Consider the following 21,357-nt stretch of genomic DNA (forward strand, 5'->3'; position numbering starts at 1 on the left):
GTCTTTTCTCAGCGAGTGTGAAATTATTATTCTTTCACCTTTCAGGAGAAGTCCATCGGCCTCAGTGATCGCGATGGTTCCAGTGCTCACTGACAAGTTCTGGGCACTTTTGCGTGTCTCTGGCCAGCCTGACCGGATGATGCGTTTGAGGGTAGAGAGTTGTGGCAGTTTTGATGCAGTTTCTCTGTGCTCACTGGTGCTGTCCGGATGATTGTGTGTACTTGTGTTTCCATTTCCTCCCTTCGTGAGCTGTCACTGTCGTCTATGGACTTTCTTGATAGCGTGTCTGCTGCTGGGGTCTCTTTTCCCGGCCTGTGGACACGTGTTATGCTGTACTTCTGAAGAGCAAGCAGCGTACGTTGCAGTCGGGCGGAGCAGTGATGTAGTGATGAAATCTTTTACAGCCATAGAGGATGGCGTAGAGTTCTTTCTCTATTTGGGCGTAGCTTTGCTCTGTTTTGTTGAGCAGTTTTGACGCCCTGTACCCCAGCGCATGAAGCAGGCATGGAGGAGATCCAGGCCCCAGACATCCAGAGGCCCCAGAGTGCAAGAGCCCAAGGAGGACCACCGGAGGGGCATCCGTGCCACCTTCATGGGAAGGGCTGAGGATCCCCAGACGAGGGGTGAAGGCGTGAAGTGTTTCCAGCTGCACGTCATGTAGCTGGAGTCGAGTGTTTTAACCGATGCATGAAACGATACATTTTTAGACATAAGTTGTAACGGCGCCGTTTTCTTTGTATTTATTACACGGCGTGCTGCGGGGAAAAGCCTGTTCTAACGTTTGAGTCTAAGCTTTATTTTTTAGCACCTGGCATCTTTTGTACTTCTCATCCGTAAATAATCTGCTCTTTTATGTGATTCAGTTTATTTTGAAAGGTCTCAACAGGATCTTGAGCTTTATTGTGAAAGGTTTATGTGGAGCATAAACAAGCGGACACGCGATGGTTTTACCGTCGTTGTTGCTAACAACAACGCATAAAAACAGGCGCTTGTCCGTCTGTAGTGTGGTTATATTAAATGTAAGAGAAAGAGAGAACTTTAATAAATTAATAATAACTACAGTGACATCAGAACATGAAAAATATTGCCTTAAACAGTTTATTTTACGACACCACGAAACAAATGATAGCGTGATAGGAAACGACAGACGTTTTTATATCATCATCAGATATATATCGTTATATCGAACAGCCCTACTATAACCTAGTAAAGTATAAAGAGTAAATGTACTTAGTTACCTTCCACCACTGAAAAGCTAAATTTCCAGGTTACTTAGTTCTAATCTAATAACTCAAGTTTAGTCTGCTTAATTTGTTTTTAACTAAGCAGAAGTTCGTTATTGATGTAAACAGCAGCGCAGGTGCTGAGCTCCAAACAGACAAACAATCCTTACTCGACCGCCACGTGTCACAGTCAGGACGACGTGCTGAGCCAACCAGAGCAGAAGAGAGCCATTGTTACCACATCAGCACTGTCACGGCCGAGGCCGTCGCAAAAGGAGAAGGACTCGATTGCTGCGTGAAGAACAGCACGTAAGTAGTTTTTTTATCTTCACCACAAGTGTTCACAACTGGAATGTGCGTTTCACAAACTCTAAATACAACAACTAAACCATAGAGGTTTCTGCAGCCTGAGCTAAGTGAGCAATCTGGTCATTCGTCAGTGGAACAGCTGCTCCGAGGATTGGGCTGGAGGGAGAGTCAGGCTGCGCCCGGGGAAAGGGTCAGAGTCACTGAATATAGACGTTCAGGTTCGGGAGGAATATGGGCGAGCTGTTCTGAATCTTCCTGAGTACTGCTTACTTAGCGCAGGTGGTCTGTGGTGGCGTGGAGGGGTTAGCGGTCTGAAATTCCTGGCGTTGAGGCAGGCAGGTGAACGGCAGAGATTTGCGTCCAGCAACTTGATGCGTGGAAGGGTTCGCTGAGAATCTGGCGAGGAGAGGTTGAGTGCGCTGGCCTTATGAGTCCCCGGCTTAATCACCCACAGGTGCGAGCAATCAGAGGCCCCTCCCAGGGGTGGAGATGCCGGCTCGGAGGGAGACACACTAGCACACCCCCGGACCATGACACGCACAAAACACACCTGCACCTGCAGATCAGTCCTCCAGCCGGGTGTAGCTTTGAGCCTGTGGCCTGATGGGAGTTGTAGTTCTTTCACAGGGTCTTAATCAGAGAATCAGTGATGTGAGGAGGCTCCATCTGTGAAGATAACTGATCTCTGAGGTGGTGGAGGAAGAAGTCCAGCAGACAGAGCCGCTCTCCTCCTGCAGGGGGTGCTGTGGTGTCTTCAGCCTGAGCAGGTGGAGCAGGAGAGCTGGAGATGAACTTCCAGAGTGAGCTGCTGGGCATGAAGGTGGTGCTGCTGCTGGAGCAGAGTCTTTACAGGAGAGACAGAGGGAGGGCGCCGCCATGATGGTGATGTTGGTGTAACGCCATCATGGATGAAATAAAGCTCGTGTGCTTTTTTTCAGAAACAAAGACGTCACATCTGAGCTGGATCAAAGGAACAAATAACGTTTATTACTGTCGTCATAGCGATCTTACAAAATTGCATCTTTACCCTAGTACAGGTATGGGGTAACTCCGCCCCCATGGCTGTGATTAGAGATATTACAGAGTCTTTTTTAATCACAGTCAGTCCATCAAACAGCCTGAGCTCGCAGCACAGCTGAGTCTGTGCAGCTGCAGGTCATCTGTCCGGCCAGCAGGTGGCAGCAGCGTGCAGCAGAAGAACTGAGCGCCCAGGTCACCAGTCAGAGGTAAACGTGTTTAAAGGAGCAGAAGAAGAGTTCAAACCAACCTTTAAACATTTTATTAAATTAAATCTGAAAAAACAGGAAACCTCACCAAACCTTTCACAATAAAAGCTCTTTACATCTTTATTTACATGTTAGCTCTCATGTTAGCACCTGCTGCCTGCAAACCTTCAGCCTGAAGGCGGGGTTAGTTAGGACCACAGCTGTAGCTCTCTGATTGGACGAGGCTATCTTCCTAAAATACTGGAGGCTTCTCAGAGCTGTTGTCTCGTCTGTCCTCAACATTTCCTCAAAGTCCGGAAGAGCTCGTCATCGTCCTGCCTCCAGACTCTGCGGATGAGTGGGTGGAGCCTCAGAGCTCAGGGGCAATTCTCGTATACGCCTCCCTCACCACCATCCATCTGGTAGATGTTGTCCACGGCGGCGGGCTGAGCGTGCAGCTGCAGCGTCGACGACGTGGCGTTGAACCGCACCGAGCCGCTGACATGCCGATGCTGCCGAGGGCTGAGACACGAGAGCGAGAGTGTTAGTCAGCTGACCTTTGGCTGTAATAACATTAATGACATTACTCTGACTGCAGGAGATCATAACTTCCTGCAGAGAAGCTCCAAAATAAAATGAATAAAACCAAATATTAAAAAATATGATTTAATTTTATCCACACTGCTGCTGATTGAATCTGTTTCCTGCTTCCATCCTCATCGTGACTCAGACTTTCCAAAGTAAAAGCCTCAAACTTGACTCAAAGCAGTGTGAAAGGTCACTTCCTGTTCGTGACTCTGATTATGCTGCAGTTCAAATGAAGCATTAACGAGTCGTGTTAATGATGATGATGAAGGAGCTTCCTCCCCGTGCTCTGAGGCTCCAGCAGTGATGGAAACACTGAGGATGTGGATCAACCTTTGGAGCTTTGGTAGTGTCGCACTTGTTCTTGAGTTTGGACGCCATAATGGCCGCTCTGTTCAGGGCTTTTATGGACGGTGTTCCTGGTAGCGGAGGGGTGGAGGGTGTGGTGCTGAGCTCTGACACAGGCGTCAGCTCTAAATGATTCCACTCTGATGGCCGTAAAGGTCGAGCGAGCGTTGAAGTTTCCTCAGCCTGGTTTGAACTCTGTGGTTCTCTCACCTCAGTTTCAGTCTGAACACGCGATGAAGGCTGAGAGACGATGAGTCACGGCTTCTCAGCAGCGTCCGCGATGGTCGAGATGACACGTTAGTTACTCAGAAACACAAAGATAAAGATCGTGCACTCACACTGTGGGGAGGAGCTTCAGTCTTCTCGCTGCAGAGACACAAACAGCAGAAACACGTTAATGACGAGACGTTCAATTTGTGACGTAAAAAGAACAAATCAGCACCGAGCCGAGCGACCGAGCCCCAAACAGCGACGCGCTGACCGCCCGACGCGAGAAACACACAGACCAACGCACTGAGACGCGCTCCTGATAATCGATGACCTTTGTGAGGGCGGCGAGGTCAACGCTGCAGACGCCATGTTGGGTCCAGATTACAGCTCACGAGGAGCTGAATGAGCTGAGAACGTCGTTCAGTTTCTTTATTTTAACATTGTTTCCTGTCTTGCACGCGCACAGCAGCAGACTGGAGCTTCATGCGTGCAGCAGATGCTCCGCCCCTGTGGGAGGACCAGAGGAGGCCCTGACGCGCACCTTCATCTGAACACGATTCCCTGCAGACATGATGAGTCACGTCACACGGACGTGTTCCCTGATGCAGCTCAGCGTTTCCATCAGAGCTGCTGCTGCAGAGCGGGGGCGCTGACGTCAGCACAAGGGTCTACCGCACGATTCTCAGGAATGATGAGCGATGCAGCCCACGCGCTCGCTCTGACACAGAGGAGGAGGCGGAGCTCCTTGGGCGTGTCTGCAGAGGTGAACAAACTGTTGAAACGTTCACACCTTCAGCTCGGCCTCCGCACCGTCTCAGCGCTCTTGCCTCCTGCAGGGGGCGCTGTGGTGTCTCTAACCTTCCCGCTCACTCGAGCTCCATGTTGGTGTTGAACAGTCTGGTTTCTCTCTCCTGTCTCCTGCACAGGTGCGCCACGAGGAACATATACACCTGTCCACTCTTCATCCTCGTGTCCTTTTGCATCGCTCCATCAAATATCCAACGATTGTTGTACAAAAATAAAAACAATCAGCTGATCTGAGAGGAGCTGACAGGACGTGTCCCTGTTATCAAACCCTACACCATTGTTCACTGTGTTTATTAAACCGCGCTGCGTCACATGACCTCCCTGCTTCCTGTCTGGCTCAGCTAAAAACACCAGATCATGGATGGGAACTTCCTCTTTGTCCTCCTTTACTTTGTGCTTCTCTGCTCTTCCAGTTTCCTACAGGATCAAACTTTTACCAGAGCCCTTCATACCTGTCTGAGCTCCAGAAAACCACGAGGTCCAGCTCAGAGTGAAAGATGTCCCTCGCACTAAACTCAGATCTCGTGGCGATAGAGCCGTCTCTCCGGCTTTGGAGTAGTTTCCCCCTAAACATTTAAATCACTTCTAAAGACACATTTTTATACTCTGTTCTTTACACTGTGACCATTTGGTCTTATCCAGTAGTCTCAGGTTTTGTTGTAATGGCATCATTGTCATTGTTGGGCTCTTTGTGCAGCACGAGCTGTCTGGAAATGAGTATAAACAAACTTGTCACTGTGAGGACAGTTTAACTAAACTCACCCAGGAGTCCTACGAGGACGAGCAGAGACACCAGTCCCACCAGGACGCAGACGACCACCACCACCAGCTGACCGCCGCCCTGTAAACCCAGAGAAACACCACATGACTCTGTTACAGGGAAGCTTCACCTGCTGTGATCAGCAGAGAGTTCGTCTGTTTGACTGACTCTTTGGTCTCACAGCATTTATTCAAATAGCATCCTTTCCTCCTTTCCCAGCATGCATCTGGCTGCCACAGTGACGTCAGTGCGATGGCTTTAAAAAGCTCAACAACACAATGAACTCGTGTTGATCCACACAAAGTTCAGTGTATTTAGCTTCCTTACCCTCAGAGACTGAGCACAAAATCACTACAAGCTCATGTCCACCTGCTGCACAGGTGTGGTAAAAGGTGTGAGTCCACCTGTGTCGTGTTATTCAGTATCTGTGGTGTATAAACAGCCCTGCTGCTTCTCTGTTTGTCAGCTGGTCAGTGGTGTGGTCTTTGTGGTTTTCTGGTCTCTTGTTGTCTGAACTGGTTTTGTTTCCTCTTGTTCTTGTTGCAGTTCTAATCATTGCATATTAGTCCTGACAGGGACTAGAAAGAGAGCAGATTTCTCTTGTTTTGGCTTCCTGTTAAATCCAGAATTCAAAATCCTGCTCCTCACATACAAGGTCTTAAATAATCAGGCCCCATCTTATCTTAATGACCTTGTAGTACCATATCACCCTATTAGAGCACTTCGCTCTCGCTCTGCAGGCCTACTTGTTGTTCCTAGAGTATTTAAAAGTAGAATGGGAGGCAGAGCCTTCAGTTTTCAGGCCCCTCTTCTGTGGAACCAGCTTCCAGTTTGGATTCAGGAGACAGACACTATCTCTACTTTCAAGATTAGGCTTCAAACTTTCCTTTTTGCTAAAGCATATAGTTAGGGCTGGACCAGGTGACCCTGAATCCTCCCTTAGTTATGCTGCAATAGATGTAGGCTGCCGGGGGATTCCCATGATGCACTGAGTTTTTCCTTTCCAGTCACCTTTCTCACTCACTATGTGTTAACAGACCTCTCTGTATTGAATCATATCTGTTATTAATCTCTGTCTCTCTTCCACAGCATGTCTTTATCCTGTCTTCCTTCTCTCACCCCAACCAATCACAGCAGATGGCCCCGCCCCTCCCTGAGCCTGGTTCTGCTGGAGGTTTCTTCCTGTTAAAAGGGAGTTTTTCCTTCCCACTGTCACCAAAGTGCTGCTCATAGGGGGTCATATGATTGTTGGGTTTTCTCTGTATCTATTATGGTACAGTCTACTGTACAGTAAATAGTTTTTATCAGCTTGTCAGTTATCTTTAAGTTGCTCTAATTTTTACAAATACAGCGTGTGTGAAAACATCATTAATTACATATATAAAGAACCAAGAAATACTTTTTTATCTCAGGTTCTGGTTTGGACTGTCCAATCACATGAGTCCGCAGCAGTGTGAGGTGCAGACAATCCAAATAACGTGATCAGAAACATTTAAAACTCCAAACTGACATGAATACAATTTACTGCTTTTTAAGATATAATGTGAGACGTAAGGACCCACAGACACCTGGGAGCTGTTTATTCATGTAACTCGATGAGCATCGATCGTTCATGGATCCTGCTGCACTCAGAGGAAAGACTTCTACAAACAGCTGGAAGCAGCAGGATTATTGTTAGGATGATTCTCACTGTTCACATCCTCAGTATGAAATATGTGAGGTGATGGTGACAGCAGCAGGTTTGACACAGCTACGGGAGGACGTAGCTCCATTAGCTTTAGTTATAGACAGCAGTGACTGCAGTGTTTTAATGTGAAACTGTCTGTAAGGATGTGAAAGTCCCGACACCCTGACTTCGGTCGCTCTCAGCGACTTCGTGTTTTCATGCTGTTTTTCTTTCCTCACCTCGCTGCTGCTCGTCATGGTGGCGGGCGAAGTCAGCAGGCTTTCTGCGGAGGTCATGTGACCTGCAGCGTGAGGAAACGAAAGCAGAAGAGTTTAAGACAGCTGTGTCAGCAGCAGCATGATGTCATGATGATTTAATTTTAGCCTCCTTTATTCCAGAAACACACGGAGATCAAACCGTTCCTGTCACTTTCAGTCTGATTGGACAAAAATCAGGAAGTGATGCTATAAATATGTGACGACTAATAAAGTTCGTTCCACAGAAATGTAAACTGTTTCCTGTCATCTGTGTTTGGTCCTGACAGTCATGTGTTACTTCATCTCTGTCATCAGCAGATGAACCACAGGTCACCTTCAGAGGCTGCCGTCGGCTCTGTGGGCGTCTCTGAGTTTGGCGCCGTCCGTGTGGGAGCTTGTGGCGCTGAAACAGATCATTGACATGGCGTCAGCACACTCTGCTTCAGAGGAGTGTTTGTAATGAGATCAGCAGGTGAGAGCAGTTACATGGACACGTCTCAGAGAGCTGCAGCGTGATGCTGTCATCAGTCAGCTGAAGCTAAACACAGATTTCTTTATTTAAACTCGAGTCACGACTTCACGATGCAGCCCCGAGGTTAGACCTGTGTGAGGAAGACTCTGCTCACTGAGACGAAGCTGTAGTTGCTATGACACCAGAGTCCGATGGTTCTGTGTGATAGTTCCTCACCTGTGACGACGCTCAGCTCAAAGTGATGCTTCTCATCGTTGAACCAGCCGGGTATCTCCACCCTGCAGCCGTATCGTCCAGCGTCTCCCTCTGTGAGGTTCACGATGGTCAGAGAGACGTCTCCGTCCTCCAGTCGGCCCAGCAGCTCGTACCTGCTGGAAGCTCTGGTTTCCACTCTGACTCCATCTGTGGAGATCAGCTGATTGGAGCAGCCTCTGGTTGGTATTTCTCCTCGCTGCCAGCACGCTGACAGAGCGCCGTGATACTTCCTGTCATATTTACAGGGCAGAGTGACGTCCTGACCCGTGTGACCTTTGACCTCCACGCCGTCACATTCACAGACTGGAAACAGAAACACAGGAAAACTTTGTTACGTCAGATCCAAACTCTGCTCAGATCAGGTCAATGTCGTATCATCTTCACTGGTTTTACTGGTTTAACTGGTTTAACTGGTTTAACTGGTTTAACTGGGTCTGAGAGAGTAAAGTATAGATTATTATCATTATTAAACTGATTTAATCAATACCAGTGTCTGATCAGTTTGATAGATTCTGCTTGTTTGGCAGTTTGATGTCAAAGTTTAAAAGAGAAGGTCAAAGGTCAAAGAAAAGCGTCTGGACTTCTTTAAGTTGCTTGAAGACGTTTCACCTTCATCTGAGAAGCTTCTTCAGTTCTAAAACCAGAAGTTTAGTTCAAAAATCATCCCCGATGTAGCCGCTGCATCAGAGTTTTCTCCAAGCACGACATCCCAGTTCAGACCAGCAACACAGTCAGAGACAAACTGGTTCATCACATCGATTACAGACGAACTCCCAACTCTTGAGCCACGATCGCCCTTTCACCTCCTTTATCTTAGTGTCCTTGGTTACTTTCAACTTGTTCCCCTCGTGTTTCTTGCTCTCAGATCAGCTGCTGCTTCAGTTTCTGTAGCTGTTCCTTGTTTTTAGACTCTTTGTGTGTTATTGGAGTTACTAAAGGTTCGTTTTGTCTTTGACTCAAAAACAACACATGAGGATGAGAATCATGGGAAACAAGCCCAGATGGTGTTTGTGAAGCCTCAACATGAACATTTCCATCGTCACCATGGAAACCAGACACGAGAAGCAGGAGGTGGATGAGACTGAAACAGTCACAGGTTTTTAGCCAATGAGCATGTCCAGGATAATCCTCTCTGACAATCAAACTCTACAAACCACATTAAATTAGATTAAATATGAAAACAGTGACTGAGTCACACTCATCAGGTCGGGCAGCAGCCCCGGGCCCCCTGCTGGTCATTAGGAGAATGCAGGTTTAAGACACACTTCACTTTATAGAAATCAAAGCTCCGTCAGCTCAGCCAGGCTCAGTGCCAGAGAGACTCTGACCTTTCAGATGAACTCTCACACAGCTACAGATGTGACAGAGAGAAGAAGACGTTTATCCACAGTGACCCTGGAGAGGACGGCAGTGAGTGACCGCCACTGGTGACCCCGTCACCCCGAGTTTGTGACTAAATCGCTGCTTTTTGTCCATCACTGAAGAGACGTCAGAGATCAGTCTCAGTAAAAAGACCTTTGGGGTCATCTGAGGTTAAAAGGAAGCACACAGTGAACCAGCTGTTGGTAACATGACGTTTAACAAGTTTTCATTCTCGTTGTTTCTACAGAAGTCGAGTCTGCAGCCTTCAGGAAACCCAGCTGCTGACAGGGCATCGAGTTTCCACACAACTATAAATCACAGATAAAAACAGCAGATCAAAGTTTCTCCAGCAGCACAGCTGAGGGGGAGCCCACGTTTTCAGTGATGAAGGTTAAATAAAGACACCACACAAATAAATCTCAGGATCAGAGGCAGTGGAGAGGTGCAGGTTACCTGTGAGCAGCGCCAGCAGCAGCACGACCTTCATGACGAAGCCCGAGTGACTCGTCGGAGCTCGCCAACACGTTTAAACAGCTGCTGACAGCCTGCGAGTCATCACAGCTGCACGCTGCAAAAAATGATCCTGAAACCACAAAAACAGGGAGGCGGGGCTCCTGACACCGTTTTCACTCAAACAGTTAATCCAGTGATTCGACTCCAGATTATTTCCTTTGCAGTTCAGCGTTTTGTTGACATTTAGCTCCCTCTGTGGTTCCCGTCCTGGTATGTGGTCATCACCCCCTCGTGTCCTCCTGCACCATGTTTTCTTTCTTTACGTTTTAGAGTTTGGGTTTTTTCTGGAGGTCTCATGTTTTTTAGCGCTGTGTACTTGAGTTTATGATTACTGCACTCTGTTCAGTGTAGTGTGTAGTGTTTATTCTTGGAGTTATTTCCTGTTTTATTTTGGTAGTTGGCTTTCTTCTGTCTTGTGCTTAGTTTTACTTCCTCCCCCGTCGGTCGCCCTCCTGATCAGGTGTATAAATAGTCCTTCCCTCAGTCTTTGGTTCAGTTTGTTGCCTTCGTTGGGCCGTTAACCAGATTAACCACCACTATTTCAGTCATTAGAAAACATGTATTACATTATTTAATTAATAGCTGCTGTATTTACTGTGTATTAAACTATTTTATTGTCTACAGAGAACATTTAATATTTATTCTGTGTACATTTGTAATATTTTATGCGTAATTATTGTTTATTTACAGTATTTTCTTGCATCTTTCAGTGTTTCTGCAGCTGAGCAGGCAGAGCTGAGCTACTTTCATGGTTAAGTTACTAAACTTCCGCCTCAGACAGCAGGATGACTACGAGGGGGAAGTTTCCCCCACAGCACAGCTGAGTCTGTTCGGCTGCAGTTCATTGATCAGCCACATGGCGGAGGCAACGAGCAGTAAACAGGAGAAACACAAGAAGAAGAACTCAGTGAGGAAAAAAAGGTGATCAGTTCCAACCGACGATTAAAACAATTAAATTAGCAGACTCTGTGCTGTTGAAAGTGATTATTTAACACCTTACCTTTACCTTTATTACCTTTAAATAAAGGATTGTTTAAGGCTTCCAAGCTTGAGGTCCATGCGGTCCATCTCAAGGAATCAATTTCCTCACTGAACGACATGATAAAAACTGAATATTTTGCTAATCTAACAGCTTCAAAAAAGAAAAATCCCAGAGTATCGTTTGATACAATTAAAAACATTGTCTGATATTCCTCATGTACCAGTCTGTACTAAATCTGACTGTAATGACTTTAAACTATTCTGTTAATAAGGTCGCTGCTGTCAGGGCTAATATCTCGCCATCATCCTCTCAGCATCACACTGACACTGATACCTGCTCCTCTGTTACTCCTGTTACCTCACAGGACGTCAGTGTCTGCTTGGTCATGTGTAACTGACTTGAAGCCACCTTCATGTACGTCCTCCATCATTTTTCATTGGTGTGTTTGACTCTACTGACCTCTGTATTCTGGACATAATTAATACTTCTCTTCATACTGGCTCAGTTTCCAGCTATTTTAAACAAGCTATTGTTGAACCAATATTAAAGAAACCAAATGTGGACCCATCTCTTCCAAGCAGTTACAGGCCAACATCAAAATGACCGTTGGTGTCAAAGATCTTGGAAAAAACCGTTGCAGAACAACTGAACAACTTTTAGGAGAAGAACAATGTTCTGCACATTTACACTGAAGCCGCTTTGCTTACAGCGTGTGGCGACTCTGATGGCAGCAGACTCCAGCAGAACCAGTACACCGTCCTGGTTCTGCTGGATCTCAGCTCTGCTTTTGATGCTGTTGATCACAGCATCCTGATAAATAGGCTGAAGGACTTGTTTGGGATTCCTGGTGTTGTTTTAAATGGTTTCAGTCGTATCTCTGAGAGATCCTTTACTGTATGAATCATGTGCTGTCGGAAACATCAGTTCTGTCTTCTGGGGCACCTCAAGGATCTGTTTTAGGTCCGATTCTCTTTTTGCTGTATCTCCTCCCTCTAGGCCAAATTATCAGACGTTACAATAATATTTCTGATCATCTCTATGCTGATGACATTCAGTTGTACTGTTCTTTCAAAGTTTCTGAGTTTTACAAATTGTCTTGTTTAAATAATTGTCTGTCAGAGATCAAACATGACAGTTTCCTCCATTTAAATGCAGATAAAACAGAAACTTTGATTATTGCTCCTGATCACATGCTCTCAGTGTTTTATACCCTTCATGTCAGTCGAGTCTCAGAAACTTAGCTGTTATATTTGACGGTTCGATGTCTCTGGAGAAAGACTAAACAACTTGTTGAACAGTTTTTATCATCTGAAACATTTCTAAACTCAGACTGGTGTCAAAGGCAGGACTTGAGATGATTCGTGCTTTTCTCTCTTCTCGTTTGGATGATTGTAACGGTCTCTTTATGTGTCTCAACAAACCGGCTCTGGATCCCTTCAGTCTGTACAGACTGCAGCGGCGAGACTTTTAAGGTCACACATTGCTCCAGTTTCGGCTTCTCTTCATTGGGTAAATTTTAGGGTTCATTTTAAAATTTTAGTCATAACCTTTAGAGCTCTGCACGGTGAAGCTCCAGTACATCTCTGACCTGCTGAAACCTCGTGCTTCATCTCGAGCACTCAGGTCAAAGGTCAAAGGTTACTGGTGGTCCCACGTACCAGGTTTAAAACACGTGGGGAGCTTTTCACCGAGGCTGTGAACTCTCCGCCGTTGTCTTTACGCTGTCTCGACTCTGCTGACATTTTTATACAAACGGCTTTTAATTAATTTTAACTTGTATGTCTGATCTTTGTGATTTTTATCTGTGAACTTGCTCTATAAATACATTTCACTCACATCACTGAAGCTTAATTAAAAATAGCCCCTCCCACTGTCAGTGATGTCACAGAGGAGACACACGAGAAATGTTTTCCATATTTAGAAAGTTGACGTCGCTCTGATGTCCATGCTGTGAAACTCAGAGCTGAGGCACCGTCAACAAGCTGCTGCAGAAAACTCACCATCTTTACATCACGAGGAGCTCCGCCCATCCGTGACGTGCTTCGTCTGATTGGCTCCAGCGCGGAGCTTCAGAGATCAGGACGCGACTCGCCGTGTGAGGACAGACTGAAAGAGCCAAATCTGAACGATTTCACTCATTTTTCATGCTTTTATTGTTTAAACAACAACAGGAAACAGATCAATAAGAAACAGATGATTGGTGCCGTGTGACAAGCATGTCACATGACCTTGACGGCTTCAGGTCACGTGTCAGACAGGACGTGAGTCCCTCGCTTGTCACATGACAAGACATCAAACGAAACTTTAAAACTTTACAGGGAGCGTTCGTTGGCGTCTAAAGGGGCGGGGTCACCTGTGTCACTGTGGATTCTTATAGGTTAACTGAAAAAACAACCTATCAGAATAAAAGCTCGCTACATCTGTAGGCAGCAACTACACCTGCTGCACACCTGGAGCTCTCTGATTGGACGCTTTCAAAGCAAAGCGTGAGAGCAAAGCCATCTTCCTAAAATACGCTCCTGCTTCCTGTTATCATCCCGCCTCCAGGCGGGTGGGACCTCAGGGGCAGTACTCATAGTCTCCCCCATCTTCTTCTCTACCTCTATCACCGCCGCCGCCATCGCCACCATCACCGTCGCTCTCCATCTGGTAGATGTTGTCCACGGTGGAGCTCTGCAGCTGCAGAGTGGACGCCGTGGAGCTGAACTGGACCTGCTGACCCGGGCCGACCTTCTCCTGAGGGCTGAGACAGGAGAGCACGCATCATCATCACAGTGACTTCCTGTGGACAGTGAAAGACTTCCTGTAGAGAAGCTCCAGCATGTCATGGTTTAAAACCTTTGAGATGAATTTGTATAAAAAACTAATCATAAAGTAACCATGGTAACCGATGACTGTGTCGGTTTGATCATAACCTGACGTGACGCCGTCGACGATGATCGTTTATATTTCTGCTGCGTGGATCCGTTTCCTGCTTCATCATCAGTTTGATTTTCCAAAGTAAAAGCCTCAAACTTTAAGAATGAGTCACCGAGTCCGCTGCTGGTTACGCCGCGGTTCAGGCTGCGCGGTCATGTGACCCTCTAATTCAGGCTGTGACATTTCAGCGCGGGGCGCTCGGCGAGGATGAGGAGGCAGCGTGTAAACCTCAGAGCTTCCTCTCCTCGCTCGCAGCTTCTGGTAAGCCGAGCTGCAGGAAACCGAAACCCTCACGGTTGGTGGGCGGAGTCTGCAGCGGACTCACGGGTGGCGCTGGTCGTACGTCACGCTGACCCCAGGAGATGTGAAGAGCGTTGCTATGGAAACGATGATCTCAGGTGTTCTGCAGATGTGCACAGCTGTGCGCTCCACCTGCCTCACAGACGTATTTAAAGTTTATTTAACGTTTTTATGACTGCACGACCACAACCTCAACTTCCTGTTTCCTGTCGTCTGGTCACGTTCACGACTGTCACACATGCATCAAACATCCTCGACTTCCTCTTTCTGCCGCGACCCTGTGACTGCGCTGAAACATGGCCGCCAGCCCGCTGCACACAGCCTCGGCCGTGACCCTCTGCCTTTCTGCTCCGGCGCTGTGACGGCGCCGTGGGCTGACCGGGCTGCAGATGTGGACACATCTGGGCTGGTGGGCCTGCGTGCTGGGCTTTAACTCGCTCTCAGCAGGTCTGAGTCATCAGCATCTCAACGCCACCTCAAACCTCACGTTCCGCTCGCCTTCATTTGAAATCGCCCGCGTGGTTTGTGGTTTTCTTTATCTGTGAGTTTCAGTCTGAGCGCGCTCAGTCGTGAGAAGACGCTGCCGAGGTGATCGCAGCGCGCCGAGACCCCACGAAGGTCAAACCTGACTCAGGGTTCAGAAACAGGAAGTCCACTCACGTGCTGACGAGCCGCTTCAGTCTTCTCGCTGCAGAGACACAAACGGCGTGATGAGGAGCTCGCCGTGCGTCACAGAATAAAATCACAGTTCAAACTAATAAATGTTTCCTGCATCACTGACGCTCATGGCGGGATTAGGAACCCGCTGCCACACCGACCACGGTCGCCGTGAGAACAGACGGGTTCATTCTCGTACTCACCGGCGACGACGAGTCCACCGAGCGCGAGCAGAAACACTGAGACCAGCAGGACGGCGATCAGAGGCGCCATCGTCTGCGAACCCTGAAAAACACGACATCACCGTCACAGCGAGGCCGCGGTCTGCTCAAACACTGAAACAGCCAATCACTGATCAGACTGATGTCAGAGCGAGACATCAGCGCAGCCGAGGGTTCAAAACATGATCTGACTTCATCATCATCATCATCATCATCATCATCATCATCATCATCAGGGTCTATAAACAGCAGATTTTGGTGGTTTTTGGTCTGGTTTTACTTCCTGTTTCACTTCCTGTCCATTTCCTTCTTTCTGATTGATCGATATCTGCTGATATCGATCGAGGCTGCACGGTGGCGTCCTTTTATGACCCAATCAGTGTGGCGGTGGCGTCACATGTCTCACGTTTCACAGCGTTCGTTTTCTCACCTCGTGGCTGCGCTCCACGCTGGAGGAGGATGTCAGGGGGCTTTCTGTGGAGGTCACATGACCTGCGGGACGTGAAAGCAGACATTTTTAGGACAGCGTGTCAGCAGCAGGATGATGTCATAACACTCTCATTTGACCCTGACACGTCTGAGTGTACGAACCCACGAGACACAAACACACAGTCGCCCACTGAGGTGTCGTCGATGTTCAAGTGTCCAATAAAGTTAACTGAAAACTTTAAACTTCCTCTGACACAGGAGCTGCTGGTCTCTGAGGATCATCGTCACCTTGACGACACCTCAGAGCCTCCTGACTGTTCATTTGAATTTCTCATTTTTCCTGTTTTCAGATTCTGTCGCTACATCGAACAGATTCGCGGCGGCTCTGTCGTCACCTTCAGCCTGAGAGGATGATGTCGGCTCTGTGGGCGTGTCTGTCGTGCGGGCCGTGGGAGCGTCTGAAACAGATCAGTGACACGACATGAACACAACGAGCATCAGATCAGCTTTGAATCAACATCTGGATCTCACAGATGTTTCTCTGAGCCGCTGATGGTTCAGGACGATGATCCCGACGCGTGAGCTCAGGCGAACCTGCAGACTCACCTGTGGCGACGCTCAGGTCATCAACAACAGTCAGGTCGATGTGATGTTTGTCATCGTTGAACCAGCCGGGTATCTGCACCCTGCAGCCGTATCGTCCAGCGTCTCCCTCTGTGAGGTTGATGATGGTCAGAGAGACGTCTCCGTCCTCCAGTCGGCCCAGCAGCTCATACCTGCTGGAAGCTCTGGTTTCCACTCTGAGTCCATCTGTGGAGATCAGCTGATTGAAGCAGCCTGTGAGCCGTAGTTCTCCTCGCTGCCAGCACGCTGACAGAGCGCCGTGATATTTCCCGTCATATTTACAGGGCAGAGTGACGTCCTGACCCGTGTGACCTTTGACCTCCACGCTGTCACATTCACAGACTGGAAACAGAAACACAGGAAAACTTTGTTACGTCAGATCCAAACTGCTCAGATCAGGTCAGACTGTCGGAGAGGTCACCTCTGACCTGAACTCTGACCCTCGCTGACCTCAGCCTGTAACCCTGCAGGAGGTCAGCGGGAACGAGCCTCAGACCTCTGCACGTCTCGACCACAGACACTCAGCCCTGTCACGAGTAAGAAACCACAGCAGCTCCTCGTCTTTTCTCGCTGCAGCCTGAACGACTCATCATGCAAACTCAGTTTACAGCTACAAATGTGCAGAAGAAGAACGCAGCAGTGACATCAGAGCGGCTAAAGTTTCTGTGTTTACAGAGTTTCAGAGAAAGAGAGGCAGCAGTTACCTGAGAGCAGAGCGAGCAGCAGCCTGAGCTTCATGACGGAGCCGAATGAGCCTCAGAGCAGCTGCTGACGGCCACCACAGCTGCACGCTGCAAGAAATGAAGGGATGCGTAAAAACCAGCACCACACACAGCAGGCAGGGACCAATCAGAGAGCAGCTCTCTGTCTACTGTGTTCAGTCAGACGAGCCTGTTTTTACTCTGATTACTTACACTACTTTGGCTTTTATGTGATGAGTTATGATCACATGACTGTAGTTACTCAGTGTTTGTTTCATTGTTTTATCACCTGATGATGTTTTTGTCTGAACTAAAATAATAACTCACTGAAATGTTTCTGGTTTATTTATCATCAATAACACGCAGCTCGTGTTCTCTCGTCACCTTTTACAGATATGATGATTCCACGCGGTGGGCGTGGCTTGGAGGTGAACTGCGGCGGTTCAGCGACGACAGAGTTTAACGCACAGCTCAGTGTTTGCTCCCGCAGGTCTTTCATCACTGATCACGTTCATAGTTAGAGTGCAGTGTTGAACATCATATTTCATATCAAACATGAAGCCTGAGTCAGTCATGTGACCTGTTGTTGTGATGACACAGGATTTGAAATATCCCAGTTTCCTTGAGAGTGATTTGTGTTCACACGGTAACAGGATCAGGACGATTACACACTGAGGCTCCGCCCACACCAGCCCGGATAGACCTGAAAACACCACTCCGCGTCCACACTGGCGTTTTCAGAGAGTTGTGCGTCCACATTGAAACGGTCCAAAACACTTGCGTTGCAGTCCTGCGCATGCGCAAACTCAAAGCTCTCTGCAGCACCTACAGATATTAATCTGTAACAGGGCTGTCAGAGCAAACAAAACAACTGCTGTGTAACGCCCTCCGCTGTCTTTGTTTATTTGGTCACGTGACTGCATCACATGACTCGTTTTCAAAACGCTGCGTTTCTCCTTGAGGAAGACGTCGTCTCAGTGTGGACGGGAGGACAAAACGCTGTTTTTAAACAAAAACGTGTTTTATTGTGGACGCAGCCACAGAGTCTGCAAACAGTCCAGAACTACTGCAGAGACACTTGTGGAGGTTTAGTCCTACAGAAGACGTCACTGGACCGTGGACAGGAACAACTGAGAGGTCTCAGGTGAGCAGGACAGACGCCAGGACGACCGGGACAAAGATCCTGCGGGCTGAAGCGTCCTTCGGCCAGACGAGCTGAGACGCTGCTCGTGGTTGGAGGAAGACGGCAGAGGCCACGCCCCCACAGTGAAGCACGGTGGTGGCAGCAGTCTGACTCGTCGGGTGTTTGTGCTGTCATGGGACGTCTGGTTTTAGCATCAGCACAGTGGAGCTACTGAGTACCAGAGACGCAGATCTAACCCAGCACAGGCCACTGGTTCTCTTATTTTGAAAGGTCCTGATCCTGTGTTGTTCCTTGTGTCTGACTTCCTGCTGCTGGGTGGAGACTGGACCACTGACAGATGTTTGTTTCACTGCCGCGCTTTGAATGGACCAGTGATGTCGGCCATGACAGCATTGTTACCAGGATGTGACTGTGAGTGATGCAACCTGAGATCTGAGGGTCAGTTTATCTCTAAACGTGAGATTTCACAGTTTCTACACGTGTGAGGGAGGAACACCATCAGCATCACCACAGAGCAGTTGGTCGCGTGGTTGGAGAGCAGCGGTCACCATGGTTTCCTGTTTGCAGCAGCAGATGGAGGCTGTTTCCTGTGACTACACCCTGGACGCTTTCACTTCCCTTTGTCATCTCTGACAGCCCAGCCGCCCGCTGTAAGAAATATCTGCAGCTGGACTCATGACACATATTTTAAAGATTTTTTCAGCCTCCAGAAATGAAAAAAAGGAAATAATTTGTTTCATTTTTATGTTTCATTAAAATAAAAACATTTTCCTGTGGGAGGTCGTAGCGTCTCACACATTGCAGTACCACCTTTGACCACAGCGGGAACCCCGGCGCTGTTTCGCTGCTCGAGCTTTATATTTGTGCTGTTTGTGCAGCACTGACTGATTTGTGTACGGTTACACTTTTATTTATTGTTTCATCATTTTGATGACGGTTCGTCGTATAAAGCTTGATTTAGACTTCTGTGAGAACTCGTCTCAGCTCACATCAGGAAACATCCTCCACGGTCGTGACGGCCTGACGTGTTGTTACGTTTCTCGGGTCCGCGCCGGGTTCACGTCTGGGTCTGAAATGTGTCCTGGTCACTGAGTTACGACGTAGATGTGACACAGAGGGATTATTCGTGTGAGACGTGTCTCTCGCTGATCGATTCAAACCTGCACAGCTGCCTGTCGGGGAGTCGAACCCCCGTCTGTACGTGACGCACACGAGGTTTAGGGCTGGCCAATAACAGCAGGTCTGCACTGCAGCCTGATGCTCGTTTTTTTTCACTTGTTCCGTGCTGATGGAGGCCTTTGCTGTCTGAGAACGTCTGCCCCCGTCCCTTCTTCAGCCCGCAGGCCGCACGTTGGACATCTCTGCCCACCCGTCAATCTGAGTAACCCTCTTCACTCAGGCCACTCCCACACAGTCAGGGAGTCAAACCCCCGTCTCCCACGTGACCGGCGGCAGGACTCATCACTAATGTTCCCTCTAAGCTGCGTGCAGGTGCGATCACGTACTGCTGCACCGTCTCCACACACACAAAAATCTGACCTGCATTTAAATTAAAATAAACACGTAAAGATTCAGTTTTACAGTGTGAGTCAGTGACTGGCTGCTGCAGCCAATCACGCGATTCACATTTGTATAAACGCAGCTAATCCACGTGGCTGACGGGCTCTGACAGCGTCCTCATGTGCCGACGCTGGTATTTTAGCAAAGCGGCTGATGTGGCGTGAAGCCACGTTGATGACAACGTTTTAGGAGTGACGGCGATGTTACGATGTGCCGGGAGTCCGCTGTTCTCGCCGGCTCTAATAATCCTCGACCTCGCAGTCAATATATTGTAAATATATATGTTGATAAACCGAGCAGATATTTGAAGCTCACACAGCTACATTCTCGCTTGAAAATAACTTAAAAGTTTATTTTGTGACCCAGAAATATTTAAAAGTTTTTAGCCCTGCTCGTCCGCCATTGCCGCGTTTGAGTTTTGGATGAAATGCATTCTGGGATATTTAGCTCCTTGGTTTATATTTAGGGATATAAACCAAGGAGATGATCGTCGACTTCAGGAAGACTCGCTCCACCCACGCACCGCTCAGCATCCACGGTTCCACGGTAGAGAGTTACCAGCACTCACACGGACTCTTCTCCCTCCTCCCATCCAGGGGGCCCCATCCTCCAGACTGCGAGGCAGCTTTTTCCCACAAGTCATCAGACTCATGAACTCACCACCAGCTCTCCTGCTCCCCCACCACACACACCCACCCACACACACAGACACACACACACTCCGTTAGCTGAGTCTATGGCTCCACATCAGCTTCTGTAAGACGAAAGCTGCTCTATGGACAATTTTTACACTCAAGAAAATCTGCCCATGTTTACAGGCTGCTGCACTGGTCACTTTAAACCACTGTAAACTGTAAACTGTAAAATTTAAATTATAATTTCTCTCAATCCTCTTAGTCTGAAGTGTATATTTATTTTCTTCTTTTATTTCTGTTTATTGTTGTTTTTTGCCCTGATGTAACCGGATACAGCAGAGATGACAAAGTTTGACTTGAAATTATAAAGAAATTATTAGTTGATGAGTTTGTGATCATCATTAACTGCTGATTATTTTGACCTCATTCTGATTTCTATGTTTCACTTTTATTTTGTTTTATTATTCTTATAAAGTTTAATGAACTCATTTATTTTACTCTGTGAAGCCACTTTATTCTAATATCGTTTTTCACTGAATTTTATTTCAATGATTAACTGTATGTTATTTTCACCTGGTGTTTCTGTTTCTCCTGCTGCATTAAGCTGGGCTACACTGGGCGATTTTTTCAGTCGTTATTCAGCTTCTGCTCAAACTGCACGATTGACTCGCAGGTTAGAAGGTCATAGGTCACGATGCTCTGATGCGACCTGAGCGCTAAAATGAAGGTTATAACAGAAAACCTGTCGCTCGCTCTCCCTCTCTGTCTTTCACTCACACAGACACACACCACCATCAGCTTTGCTAACTTAATGAAAAACATGATCAGCTGTGATTGAGCAGCGATGTAGATCCAACTATTTCCACGGTCGTTGTGGTCGTGATGATTTTGTGAGGATCGAAAAGGCCCGGATGAGCCAAAGTTCTACAAGTTGTGCCTCCATCGCTCGTGTCCAGATCACACGCGGCACCGCTGCTCCGTCTTTTTCGCTGACACTTGTGTTTGCGCGTGCGCAGTGTGAGCAGCTGCGGTGACACCCTCACGACGGTCGCGAAGATTTCAAATCAAGCGATTGATGATCGGGAGCTGATCGTGAGGTGTTACTCGCTTCTCGTTACCCCACGTATACCACGTATACTCCACGATGAAGGCCAACATCGGGCCGATTACCGAAACGGTCGCACGACTCAAAAACGTCTCAAAATGGGCCAAA

General features: G+C 47.8%; 2 protein-coding genes across 2 annotated transcripts; both read right to left on the reverse strand.

The window, feature by feature from the left end:
- Nucleotides 1–634: 634 nt before the first annotated feature.
- LOC146510655 (hepatitis A virus cellular receptor 1 homolog) lies at nucleotides 635–10,029 on the reverse strand. Its single transcript, XM_085175090.1, has 7 exons — nucleotides 9,913–10,029; nucleotides 8,059–8,400; nucleotides 7,705–7,773; nucleotides 7,353–7,414; nucleotides 5,450–5,528; nucleotides 4,009–4,036; nucleotides 635–3,259 (listed from the first exon to the last, which is right to left on the reverse strand). The coding sequence occupies exons 1-7, from the start codon at nucleotides 9,944–9,946 to the stop codon at nucleotides 3,115–3,117; spliced, it is 759 nt and encodes a 252-aa protein (XP_085031216.1). The 5' UTR covers nucleotides 9,947–10,029; the 3' UTR covers nucleotides 635–3,114.
- A 644-nt stretch (nucleotides 10,030–10,673) lies between these two features.
- LOC146510656 (hepatitis A virus cellular receptor 1 homolog) lies at nucleotides 10,674–17,716 on the reverse strand. The gene is made up of 7 exons (XM_085175086.1): nucleotides 16,809–17,716; nucleotides 16,087–16,446; nucleotides 15,876–15,938; nucleotides 15,482–15,543; nucleotides 15,034–15,115; nucleotides 14,834–14,861; nucleotides 10,674–13,697 (listed from the first exon to the last, which is right to left on the reverse strand). Exons 1-7 carry the CDS (start codon nucleotides 16,840–16,842, stop codon nucleotides 13,514–13,516), a joined length of 813 nt encoding a protein of 270 aa, XP_085031212.1. The 5' UTR covers nucleotides 16,843–17,716; the 3' UTR covers nucleotides 10,674–13,513.
- Between the last annotated feature and the right edge of the window lie 3,641 nt (nucleotides 17,717–21,357).

Source organism: Neolamprologus multifasciatus, chromosome 10 (genome assembly GCF_963576455.1).
Source record: "Neolamprologus multifasciatus chromosome 10, fNeoMul1.2, whole genome shotgun sequence".
Classification (NCBI taxonomy): domain Eukaryota; kingdom Metazoa; phylum Chordata; class Actinopteri; order Cichliformes; family Cichlidae; genus Neolamprologus; species Neolamprologus multifasciatus.

What these genes read in the sequence shown, in the direction of transcription:
- LOC146510656 (XM_085175086.1), bottom strand. Translation starts at nt 16,842, where the DNA reads ATGAAGCTCAGGCTGCTGCTCGCTCTGCTCTCAG. An exon ending in ATCATCCTCTCAGGCTGAAG is followed by an intron (nt 15,544 to 15,875) that starts GTGACGACAGAG and finishes CACGTCCCGCAG; the next exon opens with GTCATGTGACCTCCACAGAA. An exon ending in CTGAAGCGGCTCGTCAGCAC is followed by an intron (nt 13,698 to 14,833) that starts GTGAGTGGACTT and finishes CTCCTGTCTCAG; the next exon opens with CCCTCAGGAGAAGGTCGGCC.
- LOC146510655 (XM_085175090.1), bottom strand. Translation starts at nt 9,946, where the DNA reads ATGAAGGTCGTGCTGCTGCTGGCGCTGCTCACAG. An exon ending in GCCGACGGCAGCCTCTGAAG is followed by an intron (nt 7,415 to 7,704) that starts GTGACCTGTGGT and finishes CTCACGCTGCAG; the next exon opens with GTCACATGACCTCCGCAGAA. An exon ending in CGTCCTCGTAGGACTCCTGG is followed by an intron (nt 4,037 to 5,449) that starts GTGAGTTTAGTT and finishes GTGTCTCTGCAG; the next exon opens with CGAGAAGACTGAAGCTCCTC.